The sequence below is a fragment of the Mycteria americana genome, chromosome 1 (genome assembly GCF_035582795.1).
Source record: "Mycteria americana isolate JAX WOST 10 ecotype Jacksonville Zoo and Gardens chromosome 1, USCA_MyAme_1.0, whole genome shotgun sequence".
NCBI classification, from domain to species: Eukaryota; Metazoa; Chordata; class Aves; order Ciconiiformes; family Ciconiidae; genus Mycteria; species Mycteria americana.
Window position 1 is genome coordinate 123,330,142 of NC_134365.1, and position 24,765 is coordinate 123,354,906.

Below are 24,765 nucleotides of genomic sequence, written 5' to 3' on the forward strand. Positions count from 1 at the left end.
GAGCCCCAGTCGCCCCCGCCGCCTCCCCCAGCGCGGATCCCTGCTCGCCCGCCCCGCCGCTCTCCCTTTAAGGCTTTCGGAAACTTTTCTCCCCACCGTGCCATCACACTCCGTTAGCTGGGCTACGGGCCGGGCTGAGCCGAGCCGGCAAGTTTCTCCCGCGGGCACCGGGCCGGAGCAACTTTCCCGCACGGCCCCCGGGCAGCCAGAGCCCCGGCTGCCCGGGGGCCGTACGAGAGAAACGCAAGGAGGAGCTCGGTTCGGGGGAGGGGGAGATGAAGCCGGGGCGTGGGGAAGCCGCTCCCTTCCTCCTCCTCCTCCTCCTCCTCCTCCCCCCCTCGGCTGCTCCAGCCTGGCAGCCAGGCGGCCGCTGCCTCCGGCCGGAGCCGCTGCAGTTGGGAAGCGCCCCGCGGCCCCCGCGCTGCCGCCGGGATGGGGACGCCGCTGGCGGCTCCCGGCCTCCTGCTCCTCCTGGCCGGCACCGCGGGGCTCTGCCGGGCTTTCTTCTCCCTCCCGCTCCGTGTGTCCCACCCGGCCGCCCCCAGCGGGTCGCCGCCCGCCCCGGTGGTGTTGCGGCCGGGGAGCGGCAGCCGGCTGCAGGATCCCGTCGCTGGCGGGGACGGCTTGGCCTTGGCCTCGGATCCCGCGGGCACCCTCAACTTTTTAGCCATGGTGGAGAATCTGCAGGGGGACTCCGGCCGCGGCTACTACCTGGAGATGCTGATCGGGACCCCGCCGCAGGCGGTAGGAGTGGGCTGGGGGATTGGGGGGCGTGGGGGGCGGGCAAACTTCTCCTCGGTGGGCGGGAGTCTGCCGCCCCCCAGCCCGAACGCAACTTTCTCCCGGTGCTCAGAGCTGGCGCCTCCCCCCACCCCCCGAAAGACCGGTGCCGGTGCCCGGCGCGGGGGAGCGGCGGCGGCAGCAGCGAGTTTCCGCGGGCCGGGCGGGAGGCGCGTCCCCGGCCGCCCTCCCGGGGCCCCGGCCGCGTCGCCGGGCGCAGCGGCGCGGGGGAGGCGGCGACGGGCAGCGGCTGCCTGCGAGAGGCTGCCCTGCCCCGGCCCAGTGACTGCTCGGGAAATCCTGCGGGGCTGGTCCCCGGTTTCAGGCTGTCTCACGGCGTTTTGACTCGCAGCGAGTTGTTCTGTCAGTCGAAATGGCTGTGGTTTAGAGTCGGAGGGTGCGTTTTTATTCTTTTATTTTTTAAGCCGCTTTGCATTGTGATTGGGTGCTTTGATCGATCCTCCCGGTGCCCCCGGGAGAATCACTCGAAATCTTCCTGCTGAACTAAGTGATGGCTAGGCAAAACCAGCCCCTTCTTTCGGGAATTCATGTGTTACTCATTAATAACACAAAGAACGTGTGTGTTTTGAATATTATTTTCAAACCATGTTTCCTTGAATCTCCCCCATCTGCCTTCACCAGCATTGCTCAAGTTTTTTTGCAATGTAGTTGCTCTTTCATCTGTGTCATGAGATCCCAGGAGGAGCGGTGCTGGGCTGCTGGTGGGGATGACTGGTCAGCTGAGTGGGGATTAATTTCCTGAAAACCCTCGGGGCTTTCCCTCAGAACTTCGTGTGTGCTTCAGGAGTTCAGGTCCTTGCATTCCCAGTGTACACAAAAAAATCCTTATTCTTCTGCTTTAGCTTCTCTCCGTAATAAAAAGCCAACGAATGCCAAAATGCCTAGCCAACAGGGAGCGTTCAGCTGTTGTTACATTTTTGGACTTCTGTGAGCTTGTGCTTTTTCACACCTTGAATGTAAGAGGATCGGTCACACCATCACTCTAATTGAAATGCATGACGGTACGATCAATACGTGTATTGAGAAAGGGTGGCGTTGTTTTATGATCAATGAATAGAGTTTAAAAAAAAATAAAGCTAATGAGGTCTGATGTGTCAAGGTGCGGCCCAATAGCCACAGAGGCCGTGAAATAATTTTTCCTCTGTGTTGTGCGCTGCATATTTTGACAAGTTCCGTTAGTGTGGAGTTGTATGTGCTTCATTACTCCAGGGAACATTCAATATTGGTTTCTACCAGAATCAAGATGCTGGATTTGATTGGACTAATAATCCAATTCACTATGTCTTAAATGAAAAAAATAATTTTAGGTAGAAAAAGTGACTACCAAGCGTATCATCTCCTTACATGTCTAGGGGGATTCTGAAATTGGAAGAAATGGAGAAGGAAAAATATGACAGGCTTTTGATAATGTGACTGGAGGTCTAAGAGGGAGAAATGTGCTGCCCTCAGTGCACCTGGTGGCTTCACTTAGGCTTAACAGCTAGTATTACTTGTATTACATGTGATGGAAGATTTCAGATAAACTTGCCTCAGTGTTTTTTTCCATCTGAAAAAAAGCTCTGAATCTAGTTGCAAAGCTTTTACTCTTTTGAACTAGTTCTGAGTTCCTGCAAAGTTAATTATTTAAAAGACCACCGCTGGTGTTTAGCACATGTGAAGTTTTATTCATGAGTAGGCCCACCGAGGTTCTAAGTAAGGTTGTAAATGCGCTTGTGTTTCCAAAATCAGATCTTGGCATGTAGTGACTCAGTAGAGTGCAGTTAAAATTTATTCTCTACTTTTGATGGAGACGAATTTGTTATCTCGTTCCCTGCCTGAAACTGGAAGACTTAAAGATCACAAATGTACTTGTTTTTCTGCTTTGCAGTGAATAGTATAAAGCTGCAAAGCCGCTATAGGCTAGTGCTACTCGAATCCTTCACAGTGCTGATACTAAAAGCAAGTATCTTGATACCACCAAGCATTGGGATCGTGTTAAACTCTTTGGGCAAGTAGTTGCTGGAGTCAGAATGGGCCATGATCAGGTAGAAAAGGAGAGATGTCTCTTATTGAGTTAAATGGTCCTCCCAACCTGACTTTGCCTCATGTTAGAAGCTGCAGTGTAAAGTGATGCTTGGACATCTTCTTTTACTCTTGCACCCCTCTGGCATGGGACTTTCCCCCAAACTAACTCCCTTCCTCACCCAGGCCTCTCCCAGGACTGCCGAGCCCACGCAGGGTGTAACGCTGCCCTGACATTTTGCCAAGGGGGAAGAAGGATACTGGCAATGAAGAAGAGCTGCAGAGCAGCATGGCTTCACTTCTGCGCTGTCGGAGCAGAAAGGTGGATGGCAGAGCTGCTGCTCCGGACAGTGTCGCAGGGAGGGGGTGGGTAAATGCAAACAAGGCAGTAGTGAACCAAGACCAAGTAGCAGGTTGTGAGAAAAGAGGCACAAGACTCCCTGTCGCGGTTACAGTAGTGTTGGTGCCTGGTAACTTTGAAAGCGTGTGTGTTAAGTGTTGAAAGCTACCGTGCCAGTATGGGGAATGAGCATTTGTGAAAGACTTCAGCACCCCTGAGCTTGCTTTACTGCTCAACTGCATTTTTAGAAATTTTCCTTTTTTGATTTCTGTTCTTGGAAGGAAGTTACTACTAAAGAATTTCCTTTTTCAGGTCATTTAAGGCACACTGTTTGGCTTTCGTTCCAATTCTGATTTGTCACATAGCAGATAAACACAGCACAGAACTGAGTTTCACAATGGCAGTTCTGAAATACTTGTTCTGACGATATAAAAATAGAGCAGCTGTGTGAAGTCAAATTTATTTTATTTTCAAGAGAGAAAACTTCAGTGCAGTCAATCCAGTTTTGCAAAGTGTTTGCAGCCAAAGTGTTTCTGATCGTTTCCAATTTTATAATACAGTATCCTTCCTAATCGTATCAGATCTCCAGACTAGCTACCAGGTTGGTGTCAACTGTCATTACCCCCATTAGTTCTCATTCATTCACATGCAGATCTACTTAAGAATTATGTGAAAGGTGACAAAGAAGGTCTATTGTATTGAAGTGCGATATATTTGTCTCTTATTTCATGGATGCATTATTATGTGTCCCACTTCTGACGGATTATGTGCTTTACACCTGTCTGTATAGGTGCACTTCTTCCAATTCCAGATTTAAATAAGAGGTGGCAAGAGCCCAATATGAATTGTGTGCACTGTTCTTACTTCTTATTTCTTCAAATAATCTGATGGAATTCCTTTGCTCTATCTTTTATTATTTTGCCTGCCCTGAGATTATAAGCACTGTGAGGAATTGAATGAAAGATCATTTAGGGTTTTTTTGCTACCTTCACTGCAGTTCTCTTCATATTAATTTTGTTTCTCCTACAAGCTTTTGACCAATAGAATAGTCAAACTCTTAAAGCACCCCATATTCTTTCACAGCTTTCTTGAAGTCCATCTGGACTGCATTAAATGTTTGCAAAGAAAGTACTGTTGTCTCATCTTGCTTCTTGTGCTAGTTTTCATTGTATGAGCTAGTGGTAGTCCTGCTGGTCCCACTGCATTTCCAAATTGTGCTTTTATTAAGACCAGGTAAATGTTATTCCTGCAATTTCATTGTGAAGAGAGGCCGGGCATGTGCCTCTTGAGAGCTGAGGGTCATGTAGCTGTGGTCCATTAGTGGGTATTGAAATCACGATAGGATCTGACTGCCACGGCTCCTTTTTGAAATTTCGGTGTCAATTTTTCATTGTATGCATGAAGAGGTTTTGTCTATTGTTTTTTCCTAATGGCGGTTTGTTCTGTGCAGGGGGTGAGCAAAAACCTGTCCTGTACACTTGCTCTGAAGTTTTAAAGGTCAACATGAATGTTGGGTCTAACGGCCTTCACTGTGAAACACAAACTCCCATTTCCATGTAATTGATGGGAGGTTATCTTTCCTTCAATTTCTTCCAGCTATTAAAGAAAAGAAGAATAGAGAGGGGCATGTATTAAACACCTCAAGTGTGTCATGAACTCTTGTAATTTATAGCTTGGTATTTTGAAGGTGATGAACACACACATTAGCACGTTCTGAACATGCAGCCATTCTTCCTTAATTGTTGATAGCTCTTATTTCCTGAGTGTTGGAAGGAATGAAGATTGTGAGGAAAGATTCACCTGCTCTTGTAATTTCATCGCTTCACTAGTCTTGCTGTATTAGGTGATAAGGGCCTGATTTCTGGAGCTGTGCTATTCCATAAGAAGCTAAGCTCTGCTTTCTTAGTTTTGCTGAAAGGAGGTTTACTGTCTTTCTAGATACAAGAAGTTTTGAAAATGTGATCCTTCCAGGTTCAAATACTAGCAGGCAAGCTCCAACTCAAGTCTCTCTCTCTCTCTCTTTACTTTTTTTTTTTTTTTTAGTAATTATGTGGGTCTCTTGTGTTTATTTTTGAGCTCTTTATGAAAGTTGAAAAAAGGAAGGGTTGAGGAGCAAAGACTAGTGCTGTGGTGTATTGGAGTATTTTGAGGTGGCAGCATCAAAATCCCTCCAGATCCCTCTAATGGAAGTACTATTGAAATGCAAAATATTCCTGTTGTTAAATGATGAGTTGGGTAGATTTTGGCTGTTGTTGTTGGATGCCTGCAAAATAAAAAGGACAAAGACCTGAAAGTCATAAGACAGGACTAATATAGTGATGTACTGTGGTGCGGTGGGGTGTAATGTATTTTTGACCAAAGACAAAGCAAACAAACATACCAGGTTTGGGTTGACAGAAAGGTCCCTGCCTTGACAAATTAGCATTCTGGCACCTCCTTCCTTACAAAATTAGCCCTTGCAAGAGGGACTGCATGGAGGTAGCGGAGCCTGTGCTATAAAAATAACCTAAAACACGAGTATTAATTACAATGCACTTGCCCTGAGTAGAGTATAGCAGAGTTAGTGTTTTGTAGCAAGGCTTTGCCTTGCTGTGTTTGTAAGCGGGCTGCAATGGCCTGCGATGTCTATGCCCAGGGTGACACTGAATGGAAGAGGCTCATCATGGTCGTTCCTCAGGATGTGTTTCTCTCCCAGGGTCAGTTGGATTAGAGCCCCACTAACTGCTCCTTTAAAGGTGCTTTCTCTCCTTCAGAGAAATGGTGGAAACTTTATTTTCCAGGGTCGCCGACCATAGCAATCATGCATTCAGATCCTGGTGGGTCAGAGCAGAAGATCTGTTGTGAGGAACAGGGATGGTGGCAACAGGTGTCAGGTTCACACTTTTTACCACTCCTTGCATTTCATTCCCTATCAAGGCAAAAGCATCAGTTGAATTTGGAAACAGGAAAGTAGAGAGTGAGCAAATAACTATTTTGCGTGTTATTAAGAAGTTAATTAGTTGGGATTTGGAGTAGAAATGAGATGAAAACAAACCAGTGGACAAAAGAAAGCCCGTGTGGAATTCCCGTATGTTTGGGTGTTTGGGATTATTAAGGAAGGAATCCTTTTTCCTTCGAATTTTTTCTTCCCCCCACCCCCCCCTCCTCTAACCAGAGGGCTGTGAGCTCTAGGGATAGCGTCTGGAAAGACAGATTCAAAAACTACTACACCCTGCAGGGGTCTTTATTTTTGTGAAGGGCACTTAGGACTTCGAGTCTGCGAGGACACATCAGCTATTACATTGCCTCCACATTTTATTATCTTTGAAAATTTCTCACTTATTGTAGGTGAAGTGAGTCTGACCTGAAATGTTATCTGGTCATTGTCAAGTATAGCTACATTTGAAAAAGGAAGCTGATACAATGGCATACCCTTGCACATGTGCATCTCCAGTATGAATCAGACATACCTCTTTCCCTTTTCTTACGGGCTGTAAAATACAGATTTAATCATAAATTGTGTAAATAAGTGAAGGAACTTGTTGCTCCTATTTCTGCCCAGATTAGGACTTGAGATCAGATCTTCAAAGTAAAGGAGGCAGCACTCAGCTGCCTAAGAAAACGGAAGTGTTTTTTCCTGCCATTGATGGGACTGTCATACATCTTGCTGCTTTTCAGCCTGGTTTTGCTATGTGGATCTGAGCTCATGAAGCAAATGCAGTACATGTTCTACAGATACCAGACTGCTGTTAAAATCAAAAGTTTTACATTTGAATGTGTACCTGTTGGTTCAGTGTCCTTCAAAGTACTTGAAATAGCCCAGGACTGAAATAGATTTTATTTGCAATTTTTTGCACATGAACTCCCTTGGTTTTAAAATAACAAGTTAGCTGACTATCTGTCTCCTCCTCTCTGCATATGCCTACATCGCAGCCACTCGTGCGATTGGATTGCGGCGTTCAAGAACCGAGGTAGTAGAAACCAGCTAACTCAGGTTGGTAACAGTCTAGTTGTGACAACAAGGACCTCCGCGTGAGCGATCTACTGTGCTTTTCCGGGTGGCTCTGCGACACGCGGCGAGCTCCGTTACTGCTGGCAGCACCTGAGGTAGCTCGAGCACATCTGCATCCACCGCGTGTTTTGGTTTTGCTACAGCAGCGGCTGCGTGCTCTGCGCAGCAAAGGCTGCAGCAGCCCAGAGCCACCCGAGAACCTCGCCGAGGAGCCTGGTAAACTTCTTCCTCTTGGGATGAAAGTTTGGCCACTGAACCTGCTACTGCCCACGTGCCAGCCCTTTCGGCGGGCTTCCTCCAGGCATGGCTGTCCAACGGGCTTTTGGCCGCGCTTGTCCGAGGGCGGTCATGTAGCAAAGTCAGCTCTCATGCCTTCAGAAAGCCTTGGGCCAAAGTCAACGTTTGCTCCCTCTTTTGCCAAAGGTTGATAAAATAATACTCTTTCTCCTCTTCTCTCTCATCCAGCAGAGTTGTTCCCTCATTCTTCCTTTTGCCTGTCTCTCCTTCTTCTGCTCTCCCTGCCTTTTTATTTCTAAGAGCATTTTATGAGGAGGGTGGGGGGGGACAGATGTTCTAGAGCTTGGTTTTGGTTTTGTAAGAATCCTTCTTGAAGAGATGAAACCTGTGGGGTACGGCAGAGAGGGAATTTGGGGAAAATAAGCTACATAGGAAAAATCTTATTTGAGTGAAAATTACAATTCATTGAATACAATTAATGTGTCATAATTAAAAGGATCTTTTGAAGGGAATCTGTTAAGACAGCAATTGCACTCTACAATCCTTTTTTCCCCTCACCACTGCTTACTAATAATTTGAAATTGTGAAAAATAAATTACTTGTAGATTTTGTCCTCTTTGCTCAGCTTGTGAGTACTAAAATTAGTTGATTTTATTTAGCTTTATGGTTGGTTTATTTTTGTACCTACTTACTAGCAAAAACTGCTGTTAAGTTAGACTGCATGCGTTTAGGGAAAATGTTTGTCTCAGTCGTTGCTAGTCTGGTTTTATTTTAAAAGAGGAAAGGTATTAACACTGCATTGGTAAGCTTTTCCTCCTTAAAGACACAAATGAATCCATTCCTAGGGATCTAAAACTGCTTGATAGCACTACTTTTTCCTATTACCTTTTTTTTGTTTTTTAAAGAACAAAATGACAACTCAAGAACTGAGAGTCGCCTCTCCGCTTGAGGGAGGGAGTGCAAGCCTTCTCGCATTAAAGGCCAGCTCCTGCCATTTGGCAGGGAAGAAGTAATCGTCTCCTTTTGACAGCCATCTCTCAGATAATTCCTTGATATTAATTTGTGGATCTGCCTGAGAGAGTGGTCCGTAGATGAGCACCTCGGAGCCCGCCGCGGTGCTGTGGCTTCTGCTCAGGCTCACGTCAAGGCCAGATGTGAGAATTTTCTCGCCCACCCAGGCTCGCTCTGTTTCTTACTTTGCTACCATAGGAAGCTTCATATGAGAGAAGATCAGCCATTTGGAGCTTCTACAGAAACAAAAGACTTACCTGCTAAGCCATCGTATGGAAGGTTGGGTCCTGCGTGTCCCCCCTTGAAAATTTTATTGTGGTATTAGGGAAGAAAAAAATACATCAGGTCAGCAGAAGGTAAATTTTGAAGATTGCCTTTGGCAGCAATAGTTTTGGCATAGAAAATAATATACTAGCGTGTTTATTTCAACTGCAGGCTTCCAATCTATCTTTGAAATTGCGACTTTGCATAATCTTGAGGAAGGTTTTTTCTCTCATTTTTTTCTACCTAGTTGGAAACTTTACTTCTGAAATTCAGTTATGATACCTGTTGATACAGAAGCCTTGACTGTCAGTGTTTGCAGCATAAGAAATTAACAGTTGTAGCATCTTGTCAAGACAGAGCATGCTATGCCAATTTGGAAGGTCTTCAGGGTGATATTACCATGCTGTTTAAGCGTGGTATGGAGAGACCTATGCTTTCATTCACTGTGCTGTCTACTAGATGTCTGCTACGGGTAAGAGTGAAATGTGAGGCATGTCAGAAAATGATTCATCAGTCCTACTGATGCTTTTCTGTGACTAAAGACATTTTTATTTAATTCATTTGTTTTTCTTCTTGGTGACTCTCAGGTTGCAAGTAAGACAGAGGAGTCCAAAGGTGGTCACACCTTCAAAAAGCCTGGGAAGTGCTGTAGCAAGATAACATCTGATGCAGTCACAGTGCTTCAGTTTATCTGTCACAGAATAATCTTCTCATTACTTCACGGATGCAAAGTCCTTCAGGGAGTAACACAAACATTTTGCATGATCCAAAGTGCCAGATTTTTGCATTTGGACTGCTGAGATAAATAATGTATGGGAAGAAAAAAAAGAAGCTCAGAAAATTTCTCAACAGCTGTAGTCATGAATGCTGGCATGTGTTACATGTTCCAGCTAAAGTTAACTTTCATTTGCACTCGCTGAGCCTTCAGGTTAACCTTTTCTTGGCAAGTGACCAAATACTAGTGATACTATCTGCACATTTTTGTTCAGGTTTGGAAACTTTCTCCATGGCAGGTGTGCATGACAATGTTTGCTGTTGCTGATGGGTGAACTTCCACAATTCCAGTGGCCTGAGCACCATCAGCTCCAGCACGTAGGCAGCAACGTGGCTGCACTTGCTGCCTTCCTCATAGTGCGTAAAATGTTGGAGCCCTGGGCTGCTGTAGGACCTGAAGTACCATCATCACGTGATGGGTTGTAAGCCCTGGCCAAAGTAGAAGGTAGCTTACTCCTACTTACAGGTTGATATTTGGAGGAATGGGTAGTGGGAAGCTGTCTTCTGTGTGATGTTGCAGTGCACAGTAGCAGGCTTCGTCAACTTGAGAGCATAAAAAAGTCTTTTAACTTCCTGCCCTACAAACTCAACCTGGTATCTGGAAATAAAGCTGTGTTCCTGCACGCCTCTGTGTTCTCTTGTGTAATAAAGATTTTTATAGTGGAACTTGGTTAACAATTGTAATGATGTATGAGCCACAGGCGAAGCTAGTTCATTTCCCAGAGCTGCTGCCTCTACAGTATTAGCCAGGGTAAAGAGTAAAGAGTGCATGTTTGAGAAGGAGAGAGAGAAATAAATGAGTCCAATAGCAGGGGGAGGAACACTGCTGCTTTAAAAAAAAAGAATTTTAAAAAAATCGTATCTCATTTCACTTGAGAATCAAATCTGCCTTTTAAATTGCCCTGCCAAATTTTTAAGTAAAAATGTTAGAATAAATATGAATGTAAAAGATTGTTCTTATTTTTAATAAATCGAACACATTATTGTGACATTGCTTAACAGCTTCCCCCCCCCTGCCCTCCCTCCCCCCGATCAAATAGTCCTTCCTGGTATGATGGAGTGGAAAGCTGCTTTCTGTGTGTGCCTTTGAACTCCCCTGTACAATTCCAAGAAATACCCGTGATGGCAATCAAATTCTGCTCTTTGGTAATATCCTACATAGGTCAGGTGGAATGGGGAGCAAAAGCCTTCTGTCTGTTGTATTGCCTTTATTAATTACAAGGGAAATAAAAACACTGGAGTTGCATCACCTTGTTTGCGCTCTGAGACCTGGGGCCGCCTGCGTACATTCCTGTGGCCGCTTAAGATGGCACGGACCAGCGGGCAGCTGCCTGACCCTACGCCTTTCCCCAGAGATGTGGCACAGCTTTTCTAGCACGGAATACAATCTGAATAACCAAATTCCAGTCCTTGTGCTTGACATACCTGCACTTGCTTCCCCCCCCCACCCCCCATCCCTTCCCTCCCTCCCCTTGCCTGCAGCAGCGGATCCAATCATGTCCCTTTACTGTCCATGTAGCAACAACCCAGTAGGTGTGCGAAAGTATGCGATCGTGGCTGTTTCTGGGCAGAAAAGCAGCAACGGAGGTGGGAGCTGCTATGGCAGGCGGGGAAGAGGTAGTTCAAGGGAGTTAAAGGATGGGTAAATGCAGGGACCGGTCTTTTCAGCTCCCCAGGCTGAAACATCCCAGTTTGGCAACATGAAATACTGTTTCAGGTCTCATATGTTAAACAAAATCTGGCAGTGCTACAAGTCCAGTCCTGAAGAACAAGTTGTGGCATTTTTATAGCAGAGGTCATGCCTTGAAGTACAGAGAGTTCATAGCTGGTTTTCCAAGGTGTGTGCTAATTTATTTACCTCTCCATGTCCAACAATCTTGGCTAATCCAGGGATCCCAGTGTGTGCACGTGGGATTGTCGGTAGTTTCCTGGCCTGCAGGAGGGAGAGGCTGCTTTCACAGCCATGAACTTGATTTAAGCAGCAAGGTGGAGGTTCCCATGTAATCCTGTCCGTTGGCTTTCATGTTTTGGGAAGGTTGATCATTTCACCATTGCAACGTATGGATAGAGAAAACTCAAGAAAAATGATGCTTCTCCACTTTGGTTTTGTTACAGTGTTTTAGGGGAACAGCTGGAAAGTATCATATAAGCATTCGGTGTCCTTCTTGAAGAAAAGCACTGAAAAAACATGAGCAAGCCCTTCCTGAAAGCAGGCAGTAAGTGCGGCTAGAAGGACGTTACAATGAGCGGCCCCACTGTGGGGTAGGGCAGCACCGCTGGGAACAGCCTGTTCTGGGGAGAACAGATAGACCTGACATGTCAGGAGTGTCCTGCCTTCACCTTTCCTTCTCTCCAGGCTTTGAAAAACCTTTGCTACCAAACACCCATCTCCAGAACTAACATCTTGACAGAGGAGGGGAAAAAACCTGAAAAGAATCGTGTCGTTACGAGAGCGAGTTGATGGGAGGAGGAGAGGGAAGAGATCGGACCTGGCGTGCAGCCTTCTCAAAACACTGATTTTTCTCACTGCTGTCCTGCAAACTTCTTTTTCTTCCTACCTGTCTCCAAAATGCAGCCTTTTTCAAAGTTAATCGCTGCCTTCAAAAGCTTCTTAAATATTGCAGGAGCAGCTTTGGCACTTGGTTTCATATCTCCAGTGCAATTTGAAATCCAGGTGCTTGTTTAAATTTGAGATTGAACTTCAGATCTTTGGTGTGAGGGAGAGACCTTTTAATGGAGGTAGAAATACAGAAGTGAGACTGAATCTCTCCTGAGAGGCTTCTGCCCACTACTGAAGGGCAAGGGTACTGTGGTGTCTTTGACAAAAGGGAGATTTAAAATAAAATAACAGCACTGGTGAGGTTAGAGATACCTCCTAGCCTACGCTCAAGAGCGTTAGGAATGGGCTTTGTAGGCTATGTTGAAGTTTGAAATGTGGCCCTTGATTAATTCTGATATTTCCAAATGGCACAGTAAACACAGGCAGTGACTCATGGTGTAGAAGCTTGTACAACATGAGGAAGGTTTAAAGATTAGTCAGTTCAAGCCTTCCTGAGTTTACGCAGTATAGCTTGGCTCTGTGCAAATGTGTAAAACTGTTTCAGTCTTACAGATACTGCAGTTGGAGGGTTGTTGCTTTAGTTTCAAAACAAACTTTTTTTTTTATAGTGTAGGACTTCTGAGGCTAGGTAGAGAAGAACTAAAAATGCCTTTTTTTTTTTTCTTTCCAGACAGCAATTTCTCTGAGTCTAATGAACAACAGAGGTAAAGAAAAGGGTGACCTGACAAAATAAATTGGAAGCTAATTTTGGAGAGCAAAAGCCTCAGAAAATTGAAATTCTGAACTGTATGCAGCTTCTAACTGTAATCATTCACTGGGTATAATACATTAATGTAGGCTTACTGATTTCATTTCCTTTAAAAAAAAAAGCCCAAAGCAAAAAGCCCTCCTTGGATATCATATTCTGAAAGGTAGTGTATTAGCATGATGAGTCTCTTTCTCCTCTTTTTTTTTTTTTTTTCTTCCGAAAAAAACCCCTCTAAGATTGTTTGACATAAGACTCTTTTTTAGAAGTATCATGCCCTAAGTAGTGCTGGTAAACAGAACAGACGTAGCAGACATTTAACCTAAGACACTTGAGGTGGATGGTTTGTTGTTTTTCAGTGAGGTGGTTGTCTTTTTTTACAGAGAAAGTTTAGCTTCAGGTCAACTGAAAAAATTTGACAGTGGTTTTTTTTCAGGAATGAAGCGAGACAGGCTGTGGTTAAGCACAAGGGTACAAGTGCATAGAGGCTTGCTGAGGGAGCTATCCAGGCACAGCAAAACCCTTTTTCGCTGGCTGGTGGCGTGTGTGCCCCTGCATTGTGAAACACAGCCGTGCAGCCCTTTGCCCACCTCCGCTGCCCTCCTATTTACTGCGCAGCTAGAAGCTGTCCCTCTCCTCAGGGCCTCCTACAGCACCCATACCTCCGTGGACTACCAGCCGTCTGATGTGGCTGGCCATTGCTCCAAAGAGTTCAAAATCCTGCTGAGCAGCACCCAGCAGTGCTCGCTTGGTGGTTTCAAAGCGAGAAAGAGGTTTAGGTTGAGAAGGTGACTTTGAAATCTGTAATGGCATTCACGAGCGTATCTCTGAGAGTCAGGCTGGTGGTCGAGACAGACTTCAGGCTTTTCTTCAGTTTCTTTTTAGCTGTTGAATTATTGAATTATTGAATTAATAGCTGTCTTTCCAACACCTTTGGCCACCACATTCTCTGGGGATGGAGGAGTTGGGCTCTGGATGAGATGCTTGCTAATTTAGATGTGGCACAGAGTGTAGATGTAGCTGGTCTCTAAACCAGGGCTGTGTGGGCACAGGGGTTCCTTGTGAGTCTTGCAGTTGGACCTGAGAGTTGGTCCCAGTGGCATTCAGCTTGCAGTCTCCCTTGTCTCATCAGTGCTGTACTGTAATTAGCAGAAAATTGATGGATTTAATTCCTATGTACCTACTAACAGGTGGAAACATGCTCTCGGATTTAGCAAGAGCTCTGTCCATACTTAAGTGCAATTAGCTCATGTCTTCTGCATTCATTCTTTAATTTCAGGGTGTGTTTGTGGGATTTTTTAAATCTTCCATTCATCTAGACACTCATTAATCTTTCAATTCAAGAACGTGTTTAGTATAAATATAGAAAATATATAGATTTTCCTCACTCAAATTTTGAGCACTTGGGTGCCATACTGCTTTAGTAAGAACAAACAGTCTACCTGATGTTAATGTGCGTTACTGGCTACACTGGGAAAGGCTGATAAAGATATTAGTTGGCTCACATGCAACCCCTTTTTTCTGGAAGTTGCAGCTCCCAGGGGGTCTCTGTGGCAACCATACGTCTGTTAGAAGACTATCACAGTCTTCCTCAGTCTTATCAAACCAGTCCAAGCTTTCCAATGGGTATTTACAGGTGAGATTTTTCTAGACCTCTAGATTATTGTTGTTACTGAACTTTCTCTAACTAGGCCAGATTTTCCTTAAAACCCAATGCCTAGAACAGGGCATGACTTCAGGTGTAGCTGGTTTAGGTGAACGAGAGGGTTTCTTCACACACCTACGTTCTGTAGGGTATGGGAGAGGGATATGGGATATGGGAGAGCAATTTGTATCGGGGGGGGGGGGAGAGGAAAAAAAGGTTAATCTTTTCTGAAACGGCAATGAGACAAAATTGCTACGATTCACACAGCTCTAAGATAAGCAAGTAATAGCTCATGTTCAACAGCAAACCATGTTCATATAGCATGAATAGGATGGATGTGTTGTATGATAAATCTAGACACAGCAAATAAATTTCAGCCTGAAAAATAAGACACCACATGAGACAGCATGTGCAGAAAGAATGCTAATGTTTAGGGAACCGAAGACATTGGCAGAAAGGAGAGAACAGAAATGAAGAATAGATATTTTGTTTTGTTACCAGGATTGATTGGCTGACTATTTTTTTTGTCTTTAAACCATAATAGCCTTCCCTTATTGTCAAAATGATAATATATATAAAGCACTTCCTGTAATATTTCTTTTCAAAATGACTATTCATCAGTCCCAGAGTCAGATGCTCATATTTCAACTCACAATTTAGTTTAGCAAGTTTATACTTCAGAGCAATCAGTCATTTTAGCATTTGTGTTTTTAATACAAATCTCAACTACAGAAGCACGCAGTGCTCTTAAGCACGGATAGATTGGCTAATCCAGATAGTACTTTGTAATCTTCTGGCAAAGAAAGAGATTATTGCTTTTCAGAGAGAAAAAAAAATAGTAGAGTATTCCTCCCAGTCTAGCAATGCAGATCATGAAAAGACTGAGGGCAAAGGACTCTTGGTCTTCTGCTGGGCCCAATGCAGGTGTGAGAGTGTCTAGGCATAGCTGAGTGGTTTAGGTGCCTGGGGGAGAGAGTGAATGTAAAGGTAGCATAGATACGGGGTCAAATCCCAAGTCCTGACACCAGCTGGGAATGTGGGGAGGGGAATGACAGCAAATGCCAAACAGGCTCTGGTGGGCTTGATCTGCTACAGCCCTGAAGAGCTTCCATTTGCCATTTGTTCTTCTGCTTACTCCACAAGCTACAAACACACCACAGTTTCTGTGACAAACTTCTGCCATTGCAAAAGCAGGAATTATCTTTAGTGATATACTTGACTTTCTGGTTTGGCCAAGTTTTCGTGCTGTAATAAATCACCTTCCTCTGCCTCCCCAGTGTGACGTTGCAGGGAAACGTGGGCACCACCTGCTGAACAAACGGCATTAGAAAATCATTAATCTCCGTTCCATTTTTCTTTCTCACACCACCTCTCTTATCTTGGCTGCATGGTTAAACCCTTCTTACAACTATGGGAGGATTTTTTTTGGAGGTAGTAGCAGATAGGTCTGTTTTCTCTGGTGAGGTGACCTCCCTCAGGGCACCACAGGAAATCCTTCTCCTCCCAGACTCAGCGTAACATGTGGGCCTGTCCCCTTCCTCCTCCTCCTCGAAGGTGAAGTTTGATACAGTCCAAGCTGCAGAGAGTTGTTTGGTTCTGAGTGGGGTCTTTCTCCATTGTCACCAGTGGCCGTGCAGCTGTCAGCCAAAAAGCTGAGTTGTTTTCTGGATTCCTCTATTCGGCACTGGTGAGACCACACCTGGAGTGCTGTGTCCAGCTCTGGGCTCCCCAGTACAAGAGAGACATGGACATACTGGAGAAAGTCCAGCGAAGGGTCATGAAGACATTTAAGGGATTGGAGCATCTCTCACATGAGGAAAGGCCAAGAGAGCTGGGATTGCTCAGCCTGGAGACGAGAAGGCTCGGGGGGATCTCATCAATGTATGCTTGAAGGGAGAGTGCAAAGAGAACAGAGCCAAGCTCTTTTCAGAGGTGCCCAGTGACAAGACCAGAGGCAGTGGGCACAAACTGAAACACAGGGAGTTCCCTCTAAACATAAGGAAAACCACTTTTTCACTGTGAGGGTGACCAAGCGCTGGCACAGGTTGCCTAGGGAGGTTGTGGAGTCTTCATCCTTGGAGATATTCAAAAGCTGTCTGGGTATAGTCTTGGGCAGCTGGCTTTAGGTGCCCCTGCTTGAGCAGGGGGTTGGACCAGATGACCTCCAGAGGTCCCTTCCAACCTCAACCGTTCTGTGAAGTGCCGCAGAGCAATGAGGACTGGGCTGCTCCAGCCCAGGGACCACTTACGAGCAACAAAAAATGGGGGAGTCCCACCCCTGCCCCAGTGTTCAGGGGCAGTGTGGTGGTCTATTGTACAGATAGACAAATTTACCCCTTTTTGGTTTCAGTCTTACCTGTTCAGCAAAATACGTATTACTCTACAAGCAGAAATGTGTCGTCGTGGAGGCTTTTTCGGTTTATGTCTAACTTTGCAGGCCTCTACATCTAGACATGCTTCCAAAGATTCCTCTAACTCATCTTTTAATTAGGTTTTATTTCTGTATCTTAAGAGGAACAGATGAAGAATCTATATTAAAGCCTAGTCTTCTGAATTTTATTGGAAAGTAGGCCGTAAATGCTAATTCCAAGTAACACAGAAAAAAGCATACAATAACTCTGCTTAAAAAGCCGCTGTATATTGTAACGTTACTAATTTGTAGAAACAAATTGCTGAAATAACCTGACTGATAGTCTGTGCCAATAATAACACATAATAACTGTAGGCAAACACAGCATATAGTTGCTAGTGTGTTTTCTTTTTTGCGTGACGGTTGTAAGCAATTCTTGCCAGATGGGCTGATAATGTAATTAGGAATCGTTGTGTTAAATGAGGCAGTATTTAAATTGGCAACTAATTTTCCTATCTATTAACCGGCTTGAAAAAGAAGAGCTGTTACCCAAATGATTTCTAGCTGCTAATCCCTAACAAGAAACATAGCACTTCTTTGCACCTTTTTTTAAGCACTGTCTAGCAAATTATTTTCTGTAGGGTTTATAATGTGTGGGACAAAATAAGAAAGAGGGAGTTAAGAGATGTTACAAGTTCAGGGGTTGTTAGATGGGGTGGACTTCTACTAAGTCAGTACATCGTGATGTGTGGTAACAGCTCATGAGCCAGTAATGGGATGCTTCCTATTTATAGTTTCTACATGTGGACAAAAAAACATTTTTACTTTGTGATAGTTCACTGTGTGGCATACTCCATCAAGCAGAGTAGGACTATAAGCCCTATTTTAAGTGTGTGTGTGGGAGAAATCATGAAAGCACAGCAGGACAAGATTTTGAACGGCATATGAATGTTAGTAGTGTGGAATGGTCGCTCTCTTTATTGGGGACAGGAGAGAAGGGAAAAGAAAGGGGTGCCCTTGGGTCAAGTTAAAATCCCAGAGAAGTCATGATCACTTGTAGTTTTCATCATGAACTCTTATGGAGCCAGCTTCTTTGGTCTGCTGGCACGTGTGGTGGAAACTATCAGTTGCCTATCATGAAGACTTTGACTGAACCCCAGAGTAAATGTAAGGCTGAATGAGATTGATTATTATATTTATGGCTCTATCGGTGCAAATCTTATTCCTTCCCCCCCCTCCCCCTGCCATGCTTCAGCTGAAGCAAGGTTGAAGAGCCAAATGCATTTTTACAGTCTGATTTCTTCTGTCCAGTGGTGAAACTTTATTGCTTGACCTAAAAGGATCAGACCCATTAACTTGAAAAAAAACTACCGTGGATTTTTCCATGGGCCAGTCTTTTAATGGGGATGAAGATTATCACTAGCTCAGTGTGGGTTACCCAGGGAATCACATCAAAAGCAACAGCACGACAGGGTTGCATGCAAGCCCTAGGATTCCACACCTGAAAAAGGCTGTGTATGCTAAATCATGCAGAGAGCTGCTTCAAAGAAATGCATTATGCACTTGTAGCCTGTGGGATTTGTTTTGTATATTTTTCTGAAAGTTACCAAAAACTCCCAACCTCAAACTAAAACAGGAAAGAGAAACTTAGGTGAAGTCTGAGTAGGGTGTAGAGCAGAACAGGGGCAAGGTCTGGCCCTGCTAGAGGATGCTAGCAACCTCTATGCAACAAAAATTGAATGATTGCTACATTTTATCACTTTTCCTTGAAAATGTGAAGGAAGTCACTTTCTGAATGCATGGTGGGATAACTGCAAATTGCTGTTCACCAGGCAGTTAAATGAGGCATAGATAATGCCTAGTGTTGATGACGTATTGACACTGCTTGCTGTAACAGATAGGGCAGGTGCCTGAGCCACAAATGGATGAAGCTTTGCTGAATGAAAAAAAGATGACAGATCAATAGGCAATTTTTTTTCTGATATCAAAATACAACAATATTCAGCAACTGAAAGCTTAAAAATATTAAAGACATAGAGGTAAGTTAAATTATTGAAGCAGGATAGCATACAGTAAGTGCTATTTGATGTTGGCACTAAATCAAGCACTGGAAAGTTTGAGGGATCCTTGAAGTATTGACAACATGTTTGACTTCCACTTGAAATAAATCATTATGACTGGGTTTTTTTCAGTGTCTCTACCCCTTCAGAGTAGAAAATATATAAAATGCATGGCCTAAGGAGGCTTCTGCTTTCAATGTCCCTGACTTTCAGTAAATAGTTTTGGATTTGTTTCTTTTTATAAGCATGACTTAATGGCATATAGATAGGCTGTCAGATTTCCTCTGTAAGTTTGTCATGGCAAAGGTGGATGTTACCATCTTTCTTACTCTATAGCTAGGGATCTTTATGAACCTCTTATTAATACTCACACTATTTCCATATAGGAAATGCATCCAGCAAAATAATCACCAGGTATGGTACTAGGTGCAGATTTTATGTCCCACGGCTGTGGTAAAGGTGACCTTCAGGGGAAAAAAAATGGCCTTTTGCATTTGCTGTCTGCTTTGTGCTATATAGGTCTGAAGTTGAACTTGGAAGACACAATAAAAAAACCCCAAGGCTTTCCTTCTGTGCCTCCAAAAGTGAACGGAAAGTTGTCTTCCATTGTTTTTAATGCTGGGCACGTGATCCATCAGTAGTCTTTGGGCAGTTTTTCCTTCATAGCCTCGTTCAGCTGTGTCTTTCCGACCTTGGCTTTCGCAAAATCTGACTTCATCTGACACTTTCTGACAACACAGGCTGATCGCTAAATAATCAGCTCTCGGTGACAGGAAGTGATTCACTCGAAGTGGCTGTAATAAACCCAAGGAACCTGCTCCGCCTGCCCGCGAGAGCTCTGATTCACCATTTCTGGGGCTTCACAAGGAGGCAGCTGGAGAGGATGCTGCCACTACTGTTGGCTCTGCCTCCACATCAGGGTCTTCTGTCCCTGGGGCAGAAAGGTAATGGCACAGAGAGGTATGACCGCTTTCCAGCTGTCACAGCGCATAGCTCAGTGAATCAAGCTGAGGTGCTGTTGATTTCGGCTTTTTGTTAGTAAGCCGGGCGGCACAATGCAGTGGCAGGGGAGTGAGCAAAGTGAGGAAGTTTGGCTTCATCTTTTGGGAGAGGGCAGGGCTGACCTCTGGAGATGGGGCAGGCCGGCAGCCCTGGACCATAGCTCCTTCGGTTGCCACCCTGTGACTTGCCAGATCTTGCCTGAAGCTCCCCCAGCAGCACCATTAAACCAGCAGCAGGCAGTGCGGAATGAAGTAGGCTCCAGTGGTGACATGAAAGTGGTTCTTAATGAGACGTGAAGGCACTAAAGAAAATTCAGGCCCAAAGGGTAGCCAGGAGAGAAAGAGAATTCAGTAAGTTATACCCACCCCAAAATGAGCTGCTAATCACTGGCGCTATTGTGAGGACTACAATAAATCAGTGTCTGCCCTGGCCGCCTGCATCTCATTATGCACAAACATGCGGATAGAGAATGTCAGCCTCAATAGCGATCTGTCATGTGAATGCTGCTGTGTCCGAGTGGGCTGGCACTTGCATGGTTAGCCGGCTTTGTATTTGCTTTTTTTTTTTTTTTTTTGTGGAGGATATCTGTTTTCTTTTGGAAATGTTGATTTGCTCAATACTGTGGGTAGTAAATTTGCCCTTTTCTTCAGTGATTTGTGAATTCTGTGATGATAACATTGTATTTAAGGTGTGGGGGTAAAATATCTTTCATATATGTCATATTTAGTGATTGGGATTTTGTTTGGGTGGGGATTTTTTTTTCCCCGAAGTCCTCCTCCGTGTATGGTGTCATGCGTATTACTGAAGCTAGGGCAACACCTACATGTATTTATGCAGCTGATGTATGGTTCCCATTACTCAAGCATCACAGACGGCCTCAGAAAGGCTAATTAATTTAAGCCCTGCAGCACCCCTTTGAGGCAACTTTTGTTGGTCCTGATAGATGCACACATTGTAGCTGCTCTTTGTTATTTATTTTTAATATGATTTCTGTCCCAGAGAGGGGGCGGAAAAAGAACAGTTCTTACTTTGTTAGGTAGTTGACAAAATGTTAGGCTTCTGATATTGTTGAAATAAAGTATGTGGCAAACTTTGGATTTTATTGCAAGCCATGCCTCAGAGGTTCTTATTTTTTTTTTTAAAGCCTCAGCTCCTGGAGCCAGGTGAACTTGTAGATGTCCTTTTGTTTTTAAATGTCTGTGTCTAGCTCATGTGGTTGCAAAATAAATTTTAATGTATTGTCTCCACTTAATCTAAAATCTGGGATGCAGTGAGGCACTTGACTAAGGTTGTGGGTTTATTTCTTTTTAGTCTTAAAATTTTTGCACGATTAGGACTGGGAATACCAATGAGAGAGTGTGCATGCAGTTCAGAAGAGAGTCCCATGTATTACTACTTGGTTTTGTGTTCATATTTTAATTTCAGAGCTCCTCAGTCCCATACTATATTAACTAGGTAAAACAAGGGTAACCATCTCCTCCCTCCCCTCCATGTGCAAACCAAAGATGTTTTTGAATGACAACTCATACTTTTTTTGTCTATGCTCAGTCTTAAACTTATTAGAGAAGGATTCAGCATATCTTCTCCAAATTCTTTATCCTCTTTTGTCTTTACTCTCCTTTCTGAGCTTGGCCCTGTTTCTCCACTTCCTTTGTCAACACTAAACTCGTTTCCCCTGTCGTTCTCTCTTACCCTTCCCACGTCCAGTTTCAGTGCTAGATCCCTAGCTACCTTACATCTTAAGAAGCGATGAGGACTACCAAAGTGGCTGGTTCGAGCTGGCTTTAAACCATGGGCAGCCCAGTCCTCGTGTCTCACTCCCGCCTACAGGAAAATTCTTAATTCCTTAATATTTTTCTGAGGAGCAGGTGTCCCCTACTGCCTAGGGCATAATTTCACGATCATTTTAAGGCAATCTGAGACCACACTGTCACCAAAGGAAGCAATCGCCCTTTTCTAGTATCTGCTCCTACCATCTCTTTTCAAGTAGCTGTCTGGTATGGCAGATTGCTAATTTTTTTTTGGTAGCTGTAGGTGAGGAGCTTGATCTGATTTGCATCACAGCCCCATGGGTACGAGTGCTTATGCCAAAAATCCCTGGGAAGCATCCAGCCAAGAGCAGGGAAAAAGTGTGACCACTGTTTTTGGTAGCAGTACAGTCTCTGACTGACTTAAATTGTCATTTAATGCCACCTGTAGTTTCAAAGTCTTGCTGAAAGGGGTGATCCTGCATCTGGCTGCTTGCTCCCGTGCCGTTACCTTCTGATTTGTGTTAGCACAAGCTGTCATGCAGCTGTGGTGAACCAGCCTGCTAACCTGAGCCAAATGGGGAAAGGAAGCATCTCGTTTTGTCTGTGTGGTTTTGTTAGGCAATTTTTGGCCTAAATCGTCCTCCCAATTAACCGAACAAGTGGCCCACTCTTAGGCCACCTTTCAGTCCATGCTTTTTACACTGTTTATAAATCTGCCATCCTCCTATATAAAGGCAGTGAAAGCTGTGGTAGGTTGCTGCTGCTTGGGATGAACTGGGCAACGTTCCTGTGCTCTCCAAGCCACGAGGAAGCTTCGTGCTTCTGCTTACTTCTTCTCAGACTTGCACTCAGCCCCTACCTAGAAACCTCATAAGCTCTAAGGCAAACAGTGCTTTAAACAGTATGCAATTCAGCGTGTGACCCGAACGAGCCAGGTTGCCGAGACACATGGGCTGGGCCAAAAAGAAATTTGAGATGGTCGTGAATTCCTCTGCTGTGCAAATATGAGCTTGTTTTCCCCCTTCCAGGAACATGACTGTTTTAAAGCATTTCAGGGGCTGCAGCAGCATATCTTTCCCAGAAGTGACACTTTGTATTTATTTTTCAGGGCAACTTTCATTATAATGTTAAAACTGAAGGTAGTTTAGAGAAAAACTTTAATGATTTTTTTGTTTGTTTAGTTGGATATGAAAAACACCTCTCCTTTCTTCTGTTTCGGCAGTTAAATATTCTGGTTGACACTGGGAGCAGTAATTTTGCTGTAGCAGGTGTGCCTGATCCTGATGTCACCTCCTACTTCAATACTGAGCTGTAAGTACCTGTTCTGCACGCCGTGATGGGTTAGGGTGTCTTTTAGATTCTGAGTCCTCCATGCAAAAGAGATGGTAAGGCAGTTTGTGGGGCTCCTGTGCCATTCCATGAGAGTGGGATGTTTGTTGCCTGAATGGGAAGATTCGCCTTGCCTGATGCGAAGCCCTGCCTGACACCATGAACAGTCCCACTGAGCTCTGAGCGCAGCACTGATTAGAGCTGGAGAAAAAAAGAAGATTACAGGGTAAAAATCGTCTGCAAAATCACACCTATTTCAGCCAATTTCTTATCCGAATAGTCTTGGAAGGAATTAAAAGTTTAAATATACTTTCCCTTTGTTTAGAAACAAAATTAAAACCCAGTAATTGTATCTGTTGCTTGACACTTCATCCAAACCCAAAATTGGTTAGTCAAATACTAATTTGTTGTTTAGTTTGGCCAAGGGCCTCAATCAGTTAGTGATCTCAACAGACCCTGCTGAATCTGGTTGTTTACAAGATACGACTTGCTGGTTTTGGTGCTTGTTATGCGCTAAATTTGCTGTGTTTAGCATGAGCTGACATTAGTCACAGCCACACACAGCTTTATCTGTCTGAATCACTCTCCCTCCTTTCTTCCTTCCTTTCTGCCCTTCTCTAGTTTCAATTATTTCAGGTAAACTTCTCCAAAACGCAGTGTCTATCTTTAGCTGAAGCACACGGATAAAAATACTTACAGGACTGGGGGGCTGGAGAGTATCACCATTCTCATTATCTCTTTATGTATTTTAACATGGAGTTTTGCACTTTTTTTCCAATCAGATGCACTGGTGATGGAGGGAAAGCCAGTATTTCCATCTGTTGCATATTCAGATGTTAATGGAGATATTTCACATCTCACTCTGATATGACACAGGTCTGGAAAGTCCAGAATTTGCACTTGAAAGCTGTTTCTGTGCTACTGCAGAGTTTTACATACCAGCTATCCCCTTCTATAGGTAGTGGCTAGAGGAAACTTAATTCCAAGGAATTAGAAGCAGAAGCATTCCTTCTCCCTTTTCTCTTAAGTGATGTTATTTTGTCTGGAAGGGCAAGGCCTCTCTCATAAGAACCATAAACCATGAGAAACAGCAAAAACAGTTGTGTGTTGAGAAAGGCTGTGAAATCACTTGAAGGTTACAGTCTCTTATCAGTGTTCTCAGTGTACACTGTGTTTTGAGACCTTTGATATAAAGTTAATAATGAAACCTTGAAATTTAGGCCCTGAAGAGTTAAGGGTGCTTTGTAAAATGATTTGAACTCAAGTCATTATAGTCCAGAGCAATTGCAATAGCAATTTCTGGTTTGGGTTGGATTGATGGAGTACTGCAATATGCTCAGAATAAAGTGCAACCATTAGCATGCTTGAACCTGGCTACACCATGCTTCTTCCATTTGAAATACTTTCAATACATTTAAATAAACATCATCTGAGAGGGATCCTGGCCCCACTGAAATCAGTTAGATGTTTCAAATATGTTGTTTGCAAGAAAGCTCTGTAGGTCACCTAGTATATATCCCAAATGAGGCAGGGCTGTCACCAGATCAGGTCAGCTATGGCCAAGTCCAGCCAAGTCCTGTGAACCTTTAAGGGTGGAGAATCCATGCTGTCCCTGGGCAGTGTGTTTCAGTGCTGCGCCGCACGCTCCTGCGGAGGAAATATTTCCTATGGTTCAACCTCAACCTCACAAAATATAACTCCTGGGTGTTGTCCCTTGTGCTATTATCTGGAACTGCAAAGAAAGGTTTGGCTGCGTCATCTTTGTAACTGTCTTTCAAGTTGTTGTAAGCTGCTGTGAGATCTCCCCTCAGCCTCCTGTTTGCAAAACTGAAGCCCAGCTTCTCTCAGCTTCTTGTCACAGGTCCTGTGTTCATGGTCCTTGACCTATTTGGTAGCCCTCTGCC

The 24,765-nt window shown here is 44.3% G+C and overlaps 1 protein-coding gene across 1 annotated transcript in view; it reads left to right on the plus strand.

The window, feature by feature from the left end:
* Window positions 1-281: 281 nt before the first annotated feature.
* BACE2 (beta-secretase 2) overlaps window positions 282-24,765 on the plus strand; it is a 52,619-nt gene continuing 28,135 nt past the window's right edge. The window contains exons 1-2 of the mRNA XM_075518943.1: window positions 282-744; window positions 22,755-22,843. Of these exons, the coding sequence (XP_075375058.1) occupies window positions 433-744; window positions 22,755-22,843 (401 nt within the window). The 5' untranslated portion in view covers window positions 282-432. The remainder of the gene's footprint in view (window positions 745-22,754; window positions 22,844-24,765) is intronic.